Here is a 14,467-nt window from a genome sequence, read left to right on the forward strand (position 1 = left end):
CGCCAAAGGTTAAAAAATATGAACTGTTCATTTATCTTTTTTCATGCTGTCCCAATTTCCATTCATCATATTCCTACCCTCTCCATTTCATCCCATCAGTGAGTTGGCTTCCTTGCAATTAATGGAGCCACTTCCTCTCCACAGGGCAGGGATGTCACGAACAAATAAGCAAAATATGTTATGATCTTTCCAGAACTGAGTAAATGCTGTACATGTAAACAGTCAGTTACTGTTCCTGAGCAAAATGTTTTTCATATTTTTTCGCCCATGTGTTTACCTACTGCTACATTGGAGTCCTCAGACACTGCTAGTGCATCTGCTTTGAATGTTGTTTGGAACTGGACACTGTAGTCAGTCGGAGACTAGAATAACCCGAGGTAATGATCCAAAGGTTCAAATGGTTAATTCAGCCACTGGGGTTAATAATGACAGTTCCACTTCCTGCTGCTTGCTTTAAATCTGAGGCTTTGCCACTTTGATCACCTCAGCAACAGGCACCGTATAGAACAGAGGTAAGAAAAAAATGTTTAATGTAGCCTATTTTATTTAGATCTTAGAAAAGATGGAGCTGGAACTGCGCTGTGATATGTACCATATTTTGTTCCACAGAAAAAAATGAGAAACAAAAAAATCTACTACCGTATTTTGACAATGTGTGTCTGGTGTGTGGTGTGTGTCTGTGTGAGAGTCTATAAACGGCCCAACTAAAGCACTTGGGGCCTTGCTTCTTTTTGGAGGTTATTGGGGATGATCAGGGGCACCTATAAAAAATAGCAGAACATTAAAATTATGCATAATTATGCATAATTATGCAAAATATGCATTTTTCTAAAAACGGCTAAAAACCACTTCTCGGCATTTCATATGATTCTGAGCATTTGGGGGGAGGGAGTTGGAGTGGGGGGGGGGTTTAGGGGCAGGGGGAAGGCGGTTAGCTGGCAGGATGAAGAGGAGGGACATTTAGACGGGTGGATAACCAAACCGCTACATTGTAGCGGGGTTCTTCTATACATTACATTGTAGCTCTCACAGTGCCGCCACTGTGGAGCCATTGCCAAGAATGGGATTTGGAGAAGCAAACAAGCCGATGATATGGGGAGCGAAACTAAAATACGCAACTTTTTTGTTGTCTTAAAAGTAGAACGAGCAGGATTTATTGGTCATGGTTTGAAAATACGATTTTCAAAGTTGGCTCCTCCCCCAGCGAACGTCACCAGAAGGACACGCCCCCTGCCCGCTGTAGCCAGACCGCATCCCAGGGGCCGTTTACACGGCCGCGTTTTCAACATAACACTGGTAAAGTATTGTTGCGTTTTGGTCGTTCGTTCACGCGACAGCGGCGTTTTGGGGGCCTGAAAACGCGAACTTCTGAAACCCGGTTCCAGAGGGAACCCTTTTGAAAACGCAACCCCGGCGTCGCCGTGTAAACTAGCAAAACCGGCTCCTGCGGAAACGGTGACGTCACGGCTCCGCTTCGCACATGCGTACTACCTTACCTCCGATTTGAGTCGGGCGAAGCCGAATGTGGGTGAGAGTGGGATGATTGGCCAAGAACAATTGGGGAGAAAAATTGAGAAAAAAAAACGTTTTCAGTCAAATAGCCATGCGCGAGTAAGAACATTAACAATGGCGGATTACCGAGCTGTGCTTGTGCCGTTATCTCTGCTAAGTTTATTAACACTCCTCCGGCAAAGTGTAGAAACTCCACTTCCAGACAAAGCTATCCGTTTTCTAGCGTACACGCGTCTGATTTGTTTACTCATCGCTGAAAGCGTCTGTGCGCAGGCGCATGGTGTTATTGGGGTCCACCGGAAGAGCTCCCTACTAAAAAGTTTGGCCGCCCCCTACTGGCCTGGCATGCGTACTACAGCGTTTTCAGGTTTTAGTTTTGCTGCGGATCCGTGTGCATGCGGATCGTATTCAAAACGTCGTCTGACGCGGAACTTTTTTTTAAAAACGCAAAGGAAAAACTTACGTTTTTAGCATGACCGTTGTCGTGTAAACGTGGCCCCAGTTTGCAGGCCAACTCCGCGTCGCTCTTCATCCCCGTCCTCTTCTTCAGTGCTCGCCAGCGGGTGAAAGCCAACCCCAGATTCCCTCTCGTTTTGGAACGAGCTTTGTCCTCTTGGCGTTTCGCCTCGCCTTGCTGTTTGCGCCATTGTCGTAGCGTCTTCTTGGCTGCGTGCTTACGATAACACGTGGCAGTCGTTACGATGGGCAGATTTGTTCTTACACACCTGCTGGTAAATAGGGGGTTACCGCTTTAAGAGCAAGATCTGGGGTCGGACTCTGATTGGTTGGTAGGGAGGGGGGAATGAGTGTTGGTAAATAAGGGGTTTACCGCTTTAAGAGCAAGATCTGGGGTCGGACTCTGATTGGTTGGTAGGGAGGGGGAATGAGTGTTGGTAAATAAGGGGTTTACCGCTTTAAGAGCAAGATCTGGGGTCGGACTCTGATTGGTTGGTAGGGAGGGCGAATGAGGAAGTTGTTGTTGTGTGGCGCGAACGGTAGTGGGAGCTCCGCGCCAGTGAAAGGAAATATTATCAGTAAGAACTGTGATATATTGGACCCATGTCAACATTTTGTGCAGCTGTGAAGAAGGATTACACGTGTTTCCAAAGAGGGAAGACGGCGTCCTCGCCATTTTCAGACGAAGTGAACTATTGAACCGTGTTGGGTTGTGCTCCGGAGTTTAGCTAGCTAGCTAGCACCAGGCGGTGGCGAACAGCGCCAGCGAACTTCGGCCCTGGACCCCAAATAAATTCGGTCCCCCTCTATCTTCTTCCGGCGGAGGGAGTCAGAAGACGGAGGCAGGAAAGGTAACACACCCATGGAATTTTTTACCCTTAAAAGAGTAGCAAGGCATGATGGTTGTTTGTAATTCCTTCCCCCTAGCATCTGTTGTCTACCTCTTGCAACCCAGGCCTGCAAAGACTTCAGTGTTAGCCAATCGGTGTCTGAAGTTAGGGGTTACCCAGGGTCTACCCTGGTCTCTGAGACAAACCTCGGGGTTAAAAAATCCCATGGGTGTGTACGAACACATTCGCCCACAGTAATGATTGATACACGAGGCCCCTGGTCGCTGCGTTTTTCTAGTCTTCCTCTTTCGGCTTATTCCGTTTCTCGGGGGTCACCACAGCGGATTTTACAGTTTCCACCGGTACCGGGTAACGGTTTCAAACGGGTCTCGGCACCAGTGTAGTGGATGTGGCCAGGGCACAGCAGGAGGCAACTCTCAACGACTGTTTTTCAGCACTTATTGGCCCTACAGAAGTCAAAACACACCACGTGTTTGAGAAGGCGGAAGCTACGGAAGCACATGAGGTACAGAGGAGTGACGTGAGTAACTTCATTTCCGCAGGGAATAGTAATGACCGTAAATTAAACTAATAACTCAATAAGATAAAATTCACAAGTACTCAACAGACTTAGCAAATGACAGGTTCAAAAATACTAGTTGGAAATAAAATTAAGAGCATTTTTTTTCAAACTCCGTTGCACCTGTGAGGGCACAGCACCAATGGCGGCCATCGTTAACCCGGGCCTTGACCGGCCCGGTGTGGTCTCGTCCATCCGCGTACTGATTTGGCAACATTTGACGTCGGATGCCCTTCCTGACACAGCTGCTAACCCTGTGGACGTATTCATGGACCCACGCCTGTCGTCCGTTTTAGAGTCCCAAAGGTCAACGTCCCGTACACAGCAAACTAAGAAAATCCAGACTGAGGACAGGGTCTCTGCAGGGGACAGGGTCCCTGCAGGGAACAGGGTCTCTGCAGAGGACAGGGTCTCTGCAGGGGACAGGATCTCTGCAGGGGACAGGGTCTCTGCAGCGGACAGGGTCTCTGCAGCGGACAGGGTCTCTGCAGAGGACAGGATCTCTGCAGGGGACAGGGTCTCTGCAGCGGACACGGTCTCTGCAGAGGACAGGGTCTCTGCAGGGGACAGGGTCTCTGCAGAGGACAGGGTCTCTGCAGCGGACAGGGCCTCTGCAGGTACAGACACCGTCACACTCGTCTAGATGATTGAGATGGATTACGTTTGTATGAGTCTGTACATTGATTGTATTTATTTATTTATGTATTGGAAAATCCTACTCGTTCAACCTTTTAAGACGAGTCCTTGGCAGCTCTATAAAGATGCAACCTTTCTCGTGATTTGTGGCGCTCCTTCATTTCCGGTGCCTTCGGGGAAAAGAGAGTTTGAAGGCACCGGGTGGGAGGCATGGGTCCACACAGCAAGGCTGGGGCCTGTCTGGGAGTCAAGGCTGAAAGATCCTCCATTATTGATGGCCCTGTGAGCTCATCCAGACAACTGCAGCAAGGTATCGATCTCGAATCAGCAGCTTTAGAGTCAAAACAGGAATAATAGGAGAGAGAGGTGACGGCACAGTACATCTTCTAGAAAGTTCAGTTTAGTGCATTAAAGCAAATAGTGTTTAATGATACCCATTCAGTTAACATCACCTAATGGTAGGAATGTTTTTATCTATGATATTTTGGTCTCGTTTTGTGTGTGCATACACACATCTATGTATCATCTTCTTTCTTTTTTTTTATCTAAACATTCACCTTGCCATAATGTGCTTGTCAGGGAGTGAACAGAGTGCTTGCTGTCAGGTAAAAAGAAAGTAACTCGTAGACAGGTATGGCGTGGCTCCTTTTAGTTTTACTCTCTGAACAATTTATGTACCTAGGCGAGCAAGAGTATTGATTTTGCGGGCCTTTATGGCCATCTCGCCGGTTGGGATGCCTTCAACTTAAATGAATTATGACTGTGACAGGGGGAATCTGTAACTTATGAAACAGTACTGACTATTGTCAACTGTATTGACCATTTTAATTTCCAATGGATGAGTCGTCAGGGATTATTTAATTGAACCTCTCAGTTGTTTTGTCTTGAATTGTTTCTGTTGGGAAGAAACAAACACTTCATTACCAAAAGCTATTGGCTCAGATGGGGGAAAAAAAAGAAGGAGGATAAAATCCCAAATGGTGTCCATCCTAGAACAGTTCCCATTAAATTTTGAAAAAAGAAATGGGTTATGGTCTGAGGTCACTGAGATCAATGATCAAAACGGTGCCAAAACTTAGAATTTATTTTGTTCATTTTGGAAACTGGTAGGTTGTGAAGTTTAAGGGGTCATGGTCATCAATTACATATATTCCATTATAACTATAAAAAAATGGAACTCGACACTTAAGTGCTATTATTGAGAAGCGAAGTCGCACTGACCTTTCACTTAGCGTGATATGCAAGGGGTCGGCAAGTCTGGATTACAATTTTCCTGTTTCAAGTTTGTCATTTGCAACAGGTACACACAGTTCAGCCAATGCGATTAAATGCATACACTGCATGTTGCACTGTTGCATTGCGCTATGCAATGTAGCGATGTATTGCACTGTGAAATGTTGTACATACCATGAATTCTTGAGTTTCTGGCCCTTGTCCTTTCAGGGTTTGACCAAACCAGATTTTAAACTAGAAAACTGATCATATCTGCAAGCCACTACCAGCAGTTACACCTGTTTAAGTTTGCTAGACCTGTGCATGCAGCAGAATGTCAATTTCCAATGTAATTATCCCTTGAAAATGTCAACATGTTTATAGTTACTATGTGGCAATAATTTAATGCATGAGCTGATGGATAGATAATAAATGAAATGTCGTATCTGTTTTTCATTTTAATCAATCTGGTCAATGAAGAAAAAAAGTGAAACATTCATTTTACAAGCATTAAATAGTAAGTGCAAAATGGTTTTCATTCAGATTGACATTCAAGCACAAACAAGTGTTATCACTCAATGTCTTTACCAAGTGGTGGAGAAGCAGTGGCTCTTCATGCCCGAGGGTAAATAAACACATTTTACCATTATCACCTCCCAATTTCTTTCACATAGCTCATGACATGATCGTGTCACCATAGTTCCAGGCGGGTTGTCTCTTGTGGGAATAATGTTTTCATTAATTTTGTATCCCATTTTTAAGCTATGGAAACGTGGACAAAATCCATCAATTACAAATGAATTTTGGAACATATGAGCTAATTCTGTCATAGCATATTGAAGTTGACTGATGGTCAGTGAAAATGTGACCTGAAGTGTCCCATTGTGGTACTTCACCCCTTAAAAAATTGTTGATCTCGGGGGCATCTGGGTGATGTAGCGGTCTATTCCGTTGTCTACCAACACGGGGATCCCAGTTCGAATCCCCGTGTTGCCTCCGGCTTGGTCGGGCGTCCCTACAGACAAAATTGGCCGTGTCTGCGGCTGGGAAGCCGGATGTGGGTATGTGTCCGGGTCGCTGCACTAGCGTCTTCTCTGGTCAGTCAGGGCACCTGTTCGGGGGGGGGGGGGGTAGTGTGATCCTCCCGCACGCTACGTCCCCCTGGTGAAACTCCTCACTGTCAGGTGAAAAGAAGCGGCTGGCAACTCCACATGTATTGGAGGAGGTATGTGGTAGTCTGCAGCCCTCCCTGGATCAGCAGAGGGAATGGAGCAGCAACCGGGATGGCTCGGAAGAGTGGGGTAATTGGCTGGATACAATTGGGGAGAAAAGAAAGGGGGGGGGGTCCAAGAAAGAAAGAAAAAAAAGAATCGTTGATTTCCTCTTTAACACTAAAACTGCTTGTTAGGAAGGAGACCTGTCTGCCGTCCCGGCAAACTCAGTCAAACCCCCACAAATGGGATGTTTATTCGACAATCCGACAGTATGTTTGTCATATATTTGCATATGCTCTCGTTGATGTTGATGTCAGAAACAAAATTTAGAGCCTTTTTACCTGTCACTACTCAAATGCCGGTCAATTTAACATCGTGTTTTGACATGCGGGAAATGTGAATCTTTTACAATATCAAGATGGATTAGTTCTTGTTTTGTCGTCATAAACTAACCCAAGCTGTCAGAAAATCAGACATGCAATCTAAGAGAGGAGGAAAAAAATGATTGAAAAGATATTTTAGATCCTATAAGCCACTGTGGAAATGCAGAACTCCAATTATGGATCGGGCCTAATTGGAAAATTGAAAGTCCTATTGGTTGCCTGGCAGAAGTACTTTGAAAACATCGACTTTTTTATAATCATCCTGAACACTTCTCACAATCGTTTTTCAGGGGTGAAAAAACTCATCTGTTCTTTCTCTTTCACTTCTACCCTGCATGGGCAGTATTATTTTTGACAGCTGGTTCGAGATCGTTGCGTTTGGTTTGCTCCCAGACGTGTGTATTCTGATCAATGGACGAGTGTTGGACTCCATACACTACTGCAATCAATCACACATGAAATACCATTATATGAACTTCAGCAGGCGTGATGTGTCGACTCTGTGTATCCAGTATTTGTCAATCCATAATCTTGGGACTTAAACAAGATGTTTATTTTCTTGGAGAAATTCCATGGCCATGCTGTTTGTGTCGCTAATAAATCCGTGTAGGATTGACTTGGTAATGGTGTGGCACAAGTAAGGATTGGCTGATAGGTCCAATTAAACATGTATACATACAAAATTACAGGCAACAGTGATCTTAAATAACCATTATATATACCCTCTACAAAGTGATGATTTATTAAATTGAGATTTTCTAATGTTTCTTCTCTTACTTACATGGTCTGTTTCCCGGCCATCTTAAGCCGAATTATGTCTATGAACCCTAATGCTTGGGCCAGACAATCAATAATAATAACTAGAAAAGACAATTTGGCCAACTTATCCCAAAGTTGTTGACTCCTGCAATTGCAGGGGTAATCCTTATTGGAAGATTTGTCAGGCCTGATGGTTGGCATAAATTATCAGAGAGGTTGATAATGGGTTTAATCAAATTGCATGTGGATCTGCGCTGCCTTGACAGTACCAAACACGTTTAATGTTGACGACTCCACATCTGCATGGGTTCTGAACACATCCTGTAATGTGCGGGAATCATAAATTTATTCCGGGAGTACAGCCAAGCAAAAGTCATCGAGAGCCAAGTTTACTGTAAGGTCAAGCAGAAGAGAGCAGGAGCGAGCTGAGCCTGGCTTTCTGCCTACAGTGTTGTTTTGATTGGTGCCACATTGAATCAAGGGAACTCCCGAGAGACTGGAGGTTCAGATCTCATGGAGGTGTCAGCAGTCTGCGGGATAATCTTGTTAAGTGTCTTGATATCCTGTCCTTGTCTACCTGTCTTGTGTGTATTTGCAACTTCTAATGTGCAAACACTCTTTCTCCAGACCTCTCTGCAGCAGTCCAGAAGTTTTCCCAGTCACTCCAGGAGTTCCAGTTTGAGTGCATTGGCGATGCAGAAACAGATGATGAGGTGAACATTGGTAAGTTTTGTTACGTCTGGCCTGGGGGGGGCTCGGTCTCTTTCTCCCCCCTTTCTCTTCAATGAATTTCCACTTCTCCCTTTCTACTTTTCCCAATTAGTCAGCCTGACGCCTCAATCATAACCTTTCCATGCCATTTCTAAAGGGATTCTCTTGGGTGTCCCCTGCATGCATTCGGTCATATTGGACCAAACCATTTCCTGGCCCTGAAATAGCAAGTGATAGTTCATCATGATATCATTGTGTTAGCAAATAATGTGCTTCAATACAAAACCGTTAAAAGATAAAGGCTTCACCGGACTCATCAGGAAACGTAATCAGGCACAAAGTGAGGCATACTAATTCTTGGAAACAGATTTGGCTTCATGAGTATAGATTCGGCGACTGTGTGCAGTGCATGTATAATTAATGCTATTGATTTGCTTATGATGCTTTCTCTGTATCTTTTCCATGCCTTAGGAGATCAAAGAGACTAATTGTGATCAGTGTCAGAGATTAATGGAGGTGCAAACCTCCCAGCCTCCGATAGGAATATGTAAGCAGATGTGCAGAGGGCCTCTTTGGCTCTAATGGGCAGGACTCCCATACTGGCCCAATCTTCCTCCTCTTCTTTTTTTTCCCCTCACTGCTCATTATCCCTGGCTTGAGCTCTGCCCACTGTGAAGCTGGAGACTGCTGAATCACTGTCCATCTGTGGGGTTTAAACTAGATATGAACCTCCTCTGCACACGGCTATAAAATTACCCCGAATTTGTAATGTGCAGTCCCGTTCTTTCACACAAAACTGCAGAAGACGTAAGGCAAGACGGAGTTGAAAAACACTAGTTGACAAAGATACTTAATAAAACCCATCCAAAGTTTCACTGGCACCAAGTTGGCGTTCATTTGTGACATGGCATTTCTTCCCTGGTCTTCAGTCAGGAGTGCTGTTGATCCCTGATTGAGCAGCAGATATTAAAAGGCCCACCTGTTATCCAGTTGGAGCTGCCCAGTCGTTATAATGCCGTCGGCTGGGAGCAGTCTCAGATGACAGCGCAGCAGGCATCTGTTGGGAAGCATTTTATTGACTGTCTAATGCGGGCAATAAGAAATTCATTTGGGAGGTCTTTTAATGAGGAATTCTTTGAATGCAACATAAGCACCAACAGTGCACATAAAATAAAGAAAGTGGCCAAAAAGGTTCATCAAACAATCTTTGCATGTACAGCATACAGTCAATTGCCCCCTAACTGGACCACGTATTATATTTTGTGTTTATGAATTGAGTTCAAGTGTTCAGGTGTGAAAGTTTTCCCTCAAACTGCTTACTGCTGCCTTGCCAGCTCACAGAGAAAAGGCCATGACTATTATTTGAGGAAAAAAGAAATTGGCTGTTGAAATCAATCTAGCCATCACTGAAGCTGAGCTTTCTGACTGACATGGCCAGACCCTTGTGCAAGCACCAGCTATGGTCTTGATGCAACATTTGTTCAGTTCACTTTGATGCTCCCGACTTCCCCACATAACACTGGGGTCTTATACGTGCAGCCAGGCGAGTTCACCTGACCTTTTATCGATTTTACTCTATGACTTCCTGCAGTGACATTCACATTCTACACCAGCTATCTGGTGAATCAATGGCACCATAAGATTGATGTGGCTATAGAAATTTTAATTTTTAGAAGAAAAAAAAAAAGTTACAGTGCCTCCTCTCGGAAGGTCACCCTTTTGTTCTCTCAGGGTTGTTCAAAGAGACGACCAGGAAAGACGAGTTCAAAATCCACAGCTAACAAGCCAAAAATCAAAGCGAAAGGGCAACCTTCAGCTTTCTTCCTTTAATGGGAAATTCTAGGTTTCAATATAAAAATATCCTTTTCCGGGACAGACAAAACCAACATAAATTATTTCCTATGAACTTTAAAGCTCTGTGTTCATTCCTCTTGATGAAAAAGGTATAAATAAAGATGTCTGTCCACCTTTTTCAACATTACAGGTGCTTCTCCGGAGGCCGTGGAATCTTATTTTGCCGAGTGATTCATCAGGTCTATTGCTTTCCCTCCACTTACCAGTGAATGATATGCAAGCAGTAACCCCACATTGACTCCCATTTCCTTTCTTCAGAGTCTAATCTTGTCCCGTCAACGGCTCCAGCTGTGCCCTTTACCCCCTATACGGTTTGTGCTGTTGATAAAGGAGCTTTTGGCATTAATAGGAGGCCAGTCCTGCCTGCAGGTTTGCTGGCACAAAATCATTGCTCCCTGGTCTCTAAAAGCTTTGGTATGCTAATGGACAAAGTGTCTGAGATGATGCATGGCCCCCCCGCTATGCCAGCCTGCCCTGCCTAATAATGATGTTACCGTGTTGGCATGCAAGGCGACTTGACTGTTGCTTAATGGCAGGACATAAGGTGACACAGGGGCTGACCAACAGAGGCCACTCGGTATCTGGCCCTGTATTTAATGAAGCTGTGAAACTATCAAGGCACAGTTCCCCGCCAGATAAGCCCGGGTGCACTGTATGCGGAATTCATCTGGCCCTGCAGAGCGTAATGTATACCGCTCTTGCAGTAATGCACAGATGGTGGGAACATATCTCTGCCACATGACACCGGTGTCCCAGACATTGCTGCAGAACATTATCCGGCAGCACAGGTGATGAAAATGAAAGTAAAGCCATCAATGTGCTTTACTCGATGGAACTGTTCTTTTTTTATTATTATTATTATTTCTTCTGTCAGTCTGGCTTTTAAATTGGACAGCTGTTTGAATGCAGTAGGTCTTGACATGTGTTGTCCTAAAAGCTCTGAAGATGCAGTGCAAATGTGGCGTCCGGATAGCATTGCCTACCAACACAGGGGTCGCCGGATCGAATCCCCATGTTATCTCAGGCTTGGTCGGGCATCCCTACAGACACAATTGGCCGTGTCTGTGGGTGGGAAACCGAATGTGGGTATATGTCCTGGTCGCTGCACTAGCGCCTCCTCTGGTCGGTCGGGGCGCCTGTTCAGGGGGGCGGGGGACTGGGGAGAATAGCGTGATCCTCCCACGCGCTACCTCCCCCTGGTGAAACTCCTCACTGTCAGGTGAAAAGAAGCAGCTGGCGACTCCACATGTATGGGAGGAGGCATGTGGTAGTCTGCAGCCCTCCCCGGATCAGCAGAGGGGGTGTAGCAGCGACCGGGATGGCTCGGAAGAGTGGGGTAATTGGCCAGATATAATTGGGGAGAAAAAGGGGGGGGGGGTCCCAAAAAAAAGAAGATGCAGTGCAAATAAACAATTTGACAAAGGTTTGGTTTGATGGGATGCCATGGAAACTCAATGCTTAATGAATGACTCACTAACTGTATATTTATTTCGTCTTCTGCTACACCAGCTGTATGGATGGACTATCACGGTGTGATGATAGGTTTGCGGTTCACATCATCTGGAGCTCTTGTTCATGATGAATGTCAGTTTAGTCTACCCGTGCATTTATTTACCAGTTCACATGTCGACACATCTTTCTCAATGGCTTCTTTATCTTTCAGCTCAGTCGTTCAAGGAGTTCTCCCAGCTTTTAAACACCGTTGAAGAAGAGAGGAGACGCTTGGTAAGAATGCAGTTTTTCTTTTTTCAATGCTCAGAATATTAAGTCTTTCCTATGCACTGTTAACATTCTCATATGGTTTGCAGTCAATTTGTCACATTGATTTCATCATGTAATTTCAGTGTGCTATATTATCTTATCATATTCCCGTAGTTTCTAATATGAAAAGCATTTTTACACCCAAAGGAGCTTCCAATATTATTCCATTAGTCAAACGGCAAACTTTAAGCCAAATACACAGACAGGCAGAGAGATTACTTGGCAAATCTCTCCTGACAGTTGTCTGAAGCATCCCAAGAATCATGTCGGGGAGTTCTCATCAGAGCATGTGACATACTCACATCCAACTCGGTGTGACACAAGGCTGGGTGGCTTTCACTTCCTCAGGTGCCTCAAGCGAGGCTTTGGCATATGGTACTTACTTTGTCTTCCTGGTGTGCTGGTGGCCATGTGATGGCTGTCTGCAATAGTCATGCCAGACTTGGGTCACATAAATCTGTGCAGGGTTATGGAGAGTGTATGCAACTAAACACTGGGCATGCACTACGTATATGCAGGAGAGAGGAGGGTCGGAAAAAACCATGGGAGGAATCAAAATCCTGACTTTTTTTTTAAATTGTTTAGTTTATTCACTCTCACATCCATCCATCCATTATCCAAACCGCTTATCCTGCTCTCAGGGTCGCGGGGATGCTAGAGCCTATCCCAGCAATCACTGGGCGGCAGGTAGGGAAACACCCTTGACAGGCCGCCAGGCCATCACACGGCTGACACACACATTCATACCTATGGACAGTATAGTACGGCCAATTCACCTGACCTGCATGTCTTTGGACTGTGGGAGGAAACCGGAGCCCCCGGAGGAAACCCACGCAGACACGGGGAGAACATGCAAACTCCACACAGAGGACGACCCGGGACGACCCCCAAGGTTGGACTACCCCGGGACTCGAACCCAGGACCTTCCTGCTGTGAGACGACCGCGCTAACCACTGCTCCACCGTGCTGCCTCATTCTCACATAATAATGATGAAACACAGAATGAAGAGAGAGAAAAACAGGAATTTATGCAGGAAGAGACAGAAATGTCCAGGGGGCTTAAAAAACTCAAATCTCAAAGGAAATAATGCAACAAAAACAAATCAATATGACAAGCGAAGACACAGCTGAATTAGGTAACAGAAATCAAATGACACCAAAACCCAACAAGGAGGAAAATAGTTTGACAGCAACAAAATGCGCGATTGCTGAATAATGGAAATAAAACAGATGAAGCGACTAGTCACATGGGCTTTGCAATACAGAAGCGGTGGTCGTTGTAGTTTACTTTTTCATTTTGTAAAATGTCTACCAGTCATACATATTTCCTTCCCCTTTATCCGGCTCATGTTTCTTTATCTTGCACTTCTCTTTCACACAAGGTCAGTGTCCATACACAAGAACGTTATGTAGCATCTGTTGTTGCTCAGAGACAAGCACTTTCTCTGCTGTTTTTTTCCTTCTGGGAAAGTTGGTGACTTCTAAAAGGATGTTTTCAGCACACTCAGCCAGAGTTTCTGTTTAGGTGCTGTCGGGAGAAAAAAAAATCACCAGAGTAAGAAAATAGAAACTCAATACGATCCTGTCAGTGTGCACGTTCCAGTGAACACTGCGTGGACTTGAGCAATTTGAACCTTGTTGATCTTAGAAACTGAGCTTTTTCTGGTGTTGCGTTGACTGTTCACACAGCTCTACACCGGCCATGCTGCGTGAACACCACCTCAGCTACAAAAACCCTCGAAGCATGTCGTTTTCATTTGTGTCTTAAAACTAGTTCTGTTTTGGGCGTCCGGGTGGCTTGGTGGTCTATTCCGTCGCCTACCAACACAGGGATCGCCGGTTCAAATCCCCGTGTTACCTCCAGCTTGGTTGGGCGTCCCTACAGACACAATTGGCCGTGTCTGCGGGTGGGAAGCCGGATGTGGGTATGTGTCCTGGTCGCTGCACTAGCGCCTCCTCTGGTCGGTCGGGGTGCCTGTTCGGGGGGAGGGGGAACTGGGGGGAATAGCGTGATCCTCCCACACGCTACGTCCCCCTGGTGAAACTCCTCACTGTCAGGTGAAAAGAAGCGGCTGGTGACTCCACATGTATGGGAGGAGGCATGTGTTAGTCTGCAGCCCTGCCCGGATCAGCAGAGGGGGTGGAGCAGAGACTGGGATGGCTCAGATGAGTGGGTTAATTGGCCGGATACAACTGGGGAGAAAATCCAAAAAATTAAATAAAAAAAAAGAAGTGATAAGTCGGGGGCTGTATCTGAATGAATATTGCTGCTTGAATGAGATGAAATTTATCAGCAACTGCTGGCCACCGTTTATATGGGTTGCTAAAGGCAAAATACCTTTTTTGAAAAGATTCTTTAGGATAAATATTTTGATTAATGTCATTTTGATGTGTAACGACCAAGTCTACTTCCCCGCCATCATACGGTATATTTTTGGTTATTATTGTCAGTGAAAACAAGTTAATATATTTGTAGTTTAAAAGCCCTCGTATTGGGAATAAGCGCTTAATTTATGGATCAATGTGCAAAAAATGGGCTTGAAGCATCAAGCGACAGAA

General features: G+C 45.2%; 1 protein-coding gene across 6 annotated transcripts in view; it reads left to right on the forward strand.

Annotated features, from left to right (window-relative positions):
* The window catches only part of LOC130115561 (rho GTPase-activating protein 42), a 121,927-nt gene that overhangs the window by 23,048 nt on the left and 84,412 nt on the right, over window positions 1-14,467 (forward strand). For all 6 annotated transcript variants that reach the window (XM_056283265.1, XM_056283266.1, XM_056283269.1 and 3 more), the window contains exons 2-3: window positions 8,210-8,305; window positions 11,811-11,872. In XM_056283265.1, the coding sequence (XP_056139240.1) occupies window positions 8,210-8,305; window positions 11,811-11,872 (158 nt within the window). The remainder of the gene's footprint in view (window positions 1-8,209; window positions 8,306-11,810; window positions 11,873-14,467) is intronic.

Source organism: Lampris incognitus, chromosome 7 (assembly GCF_029633865.1).
Source record: "Lampris incognitus isolate fLamInc1 chromosome 7, fLamInc1.hap2, whole genome shotgun sequence".
NCBI lineage: Eukaryota > Metazoa > Chordata > Actinopteri > Lampriformes > Lampridae > Lampris > Lampris incognitus.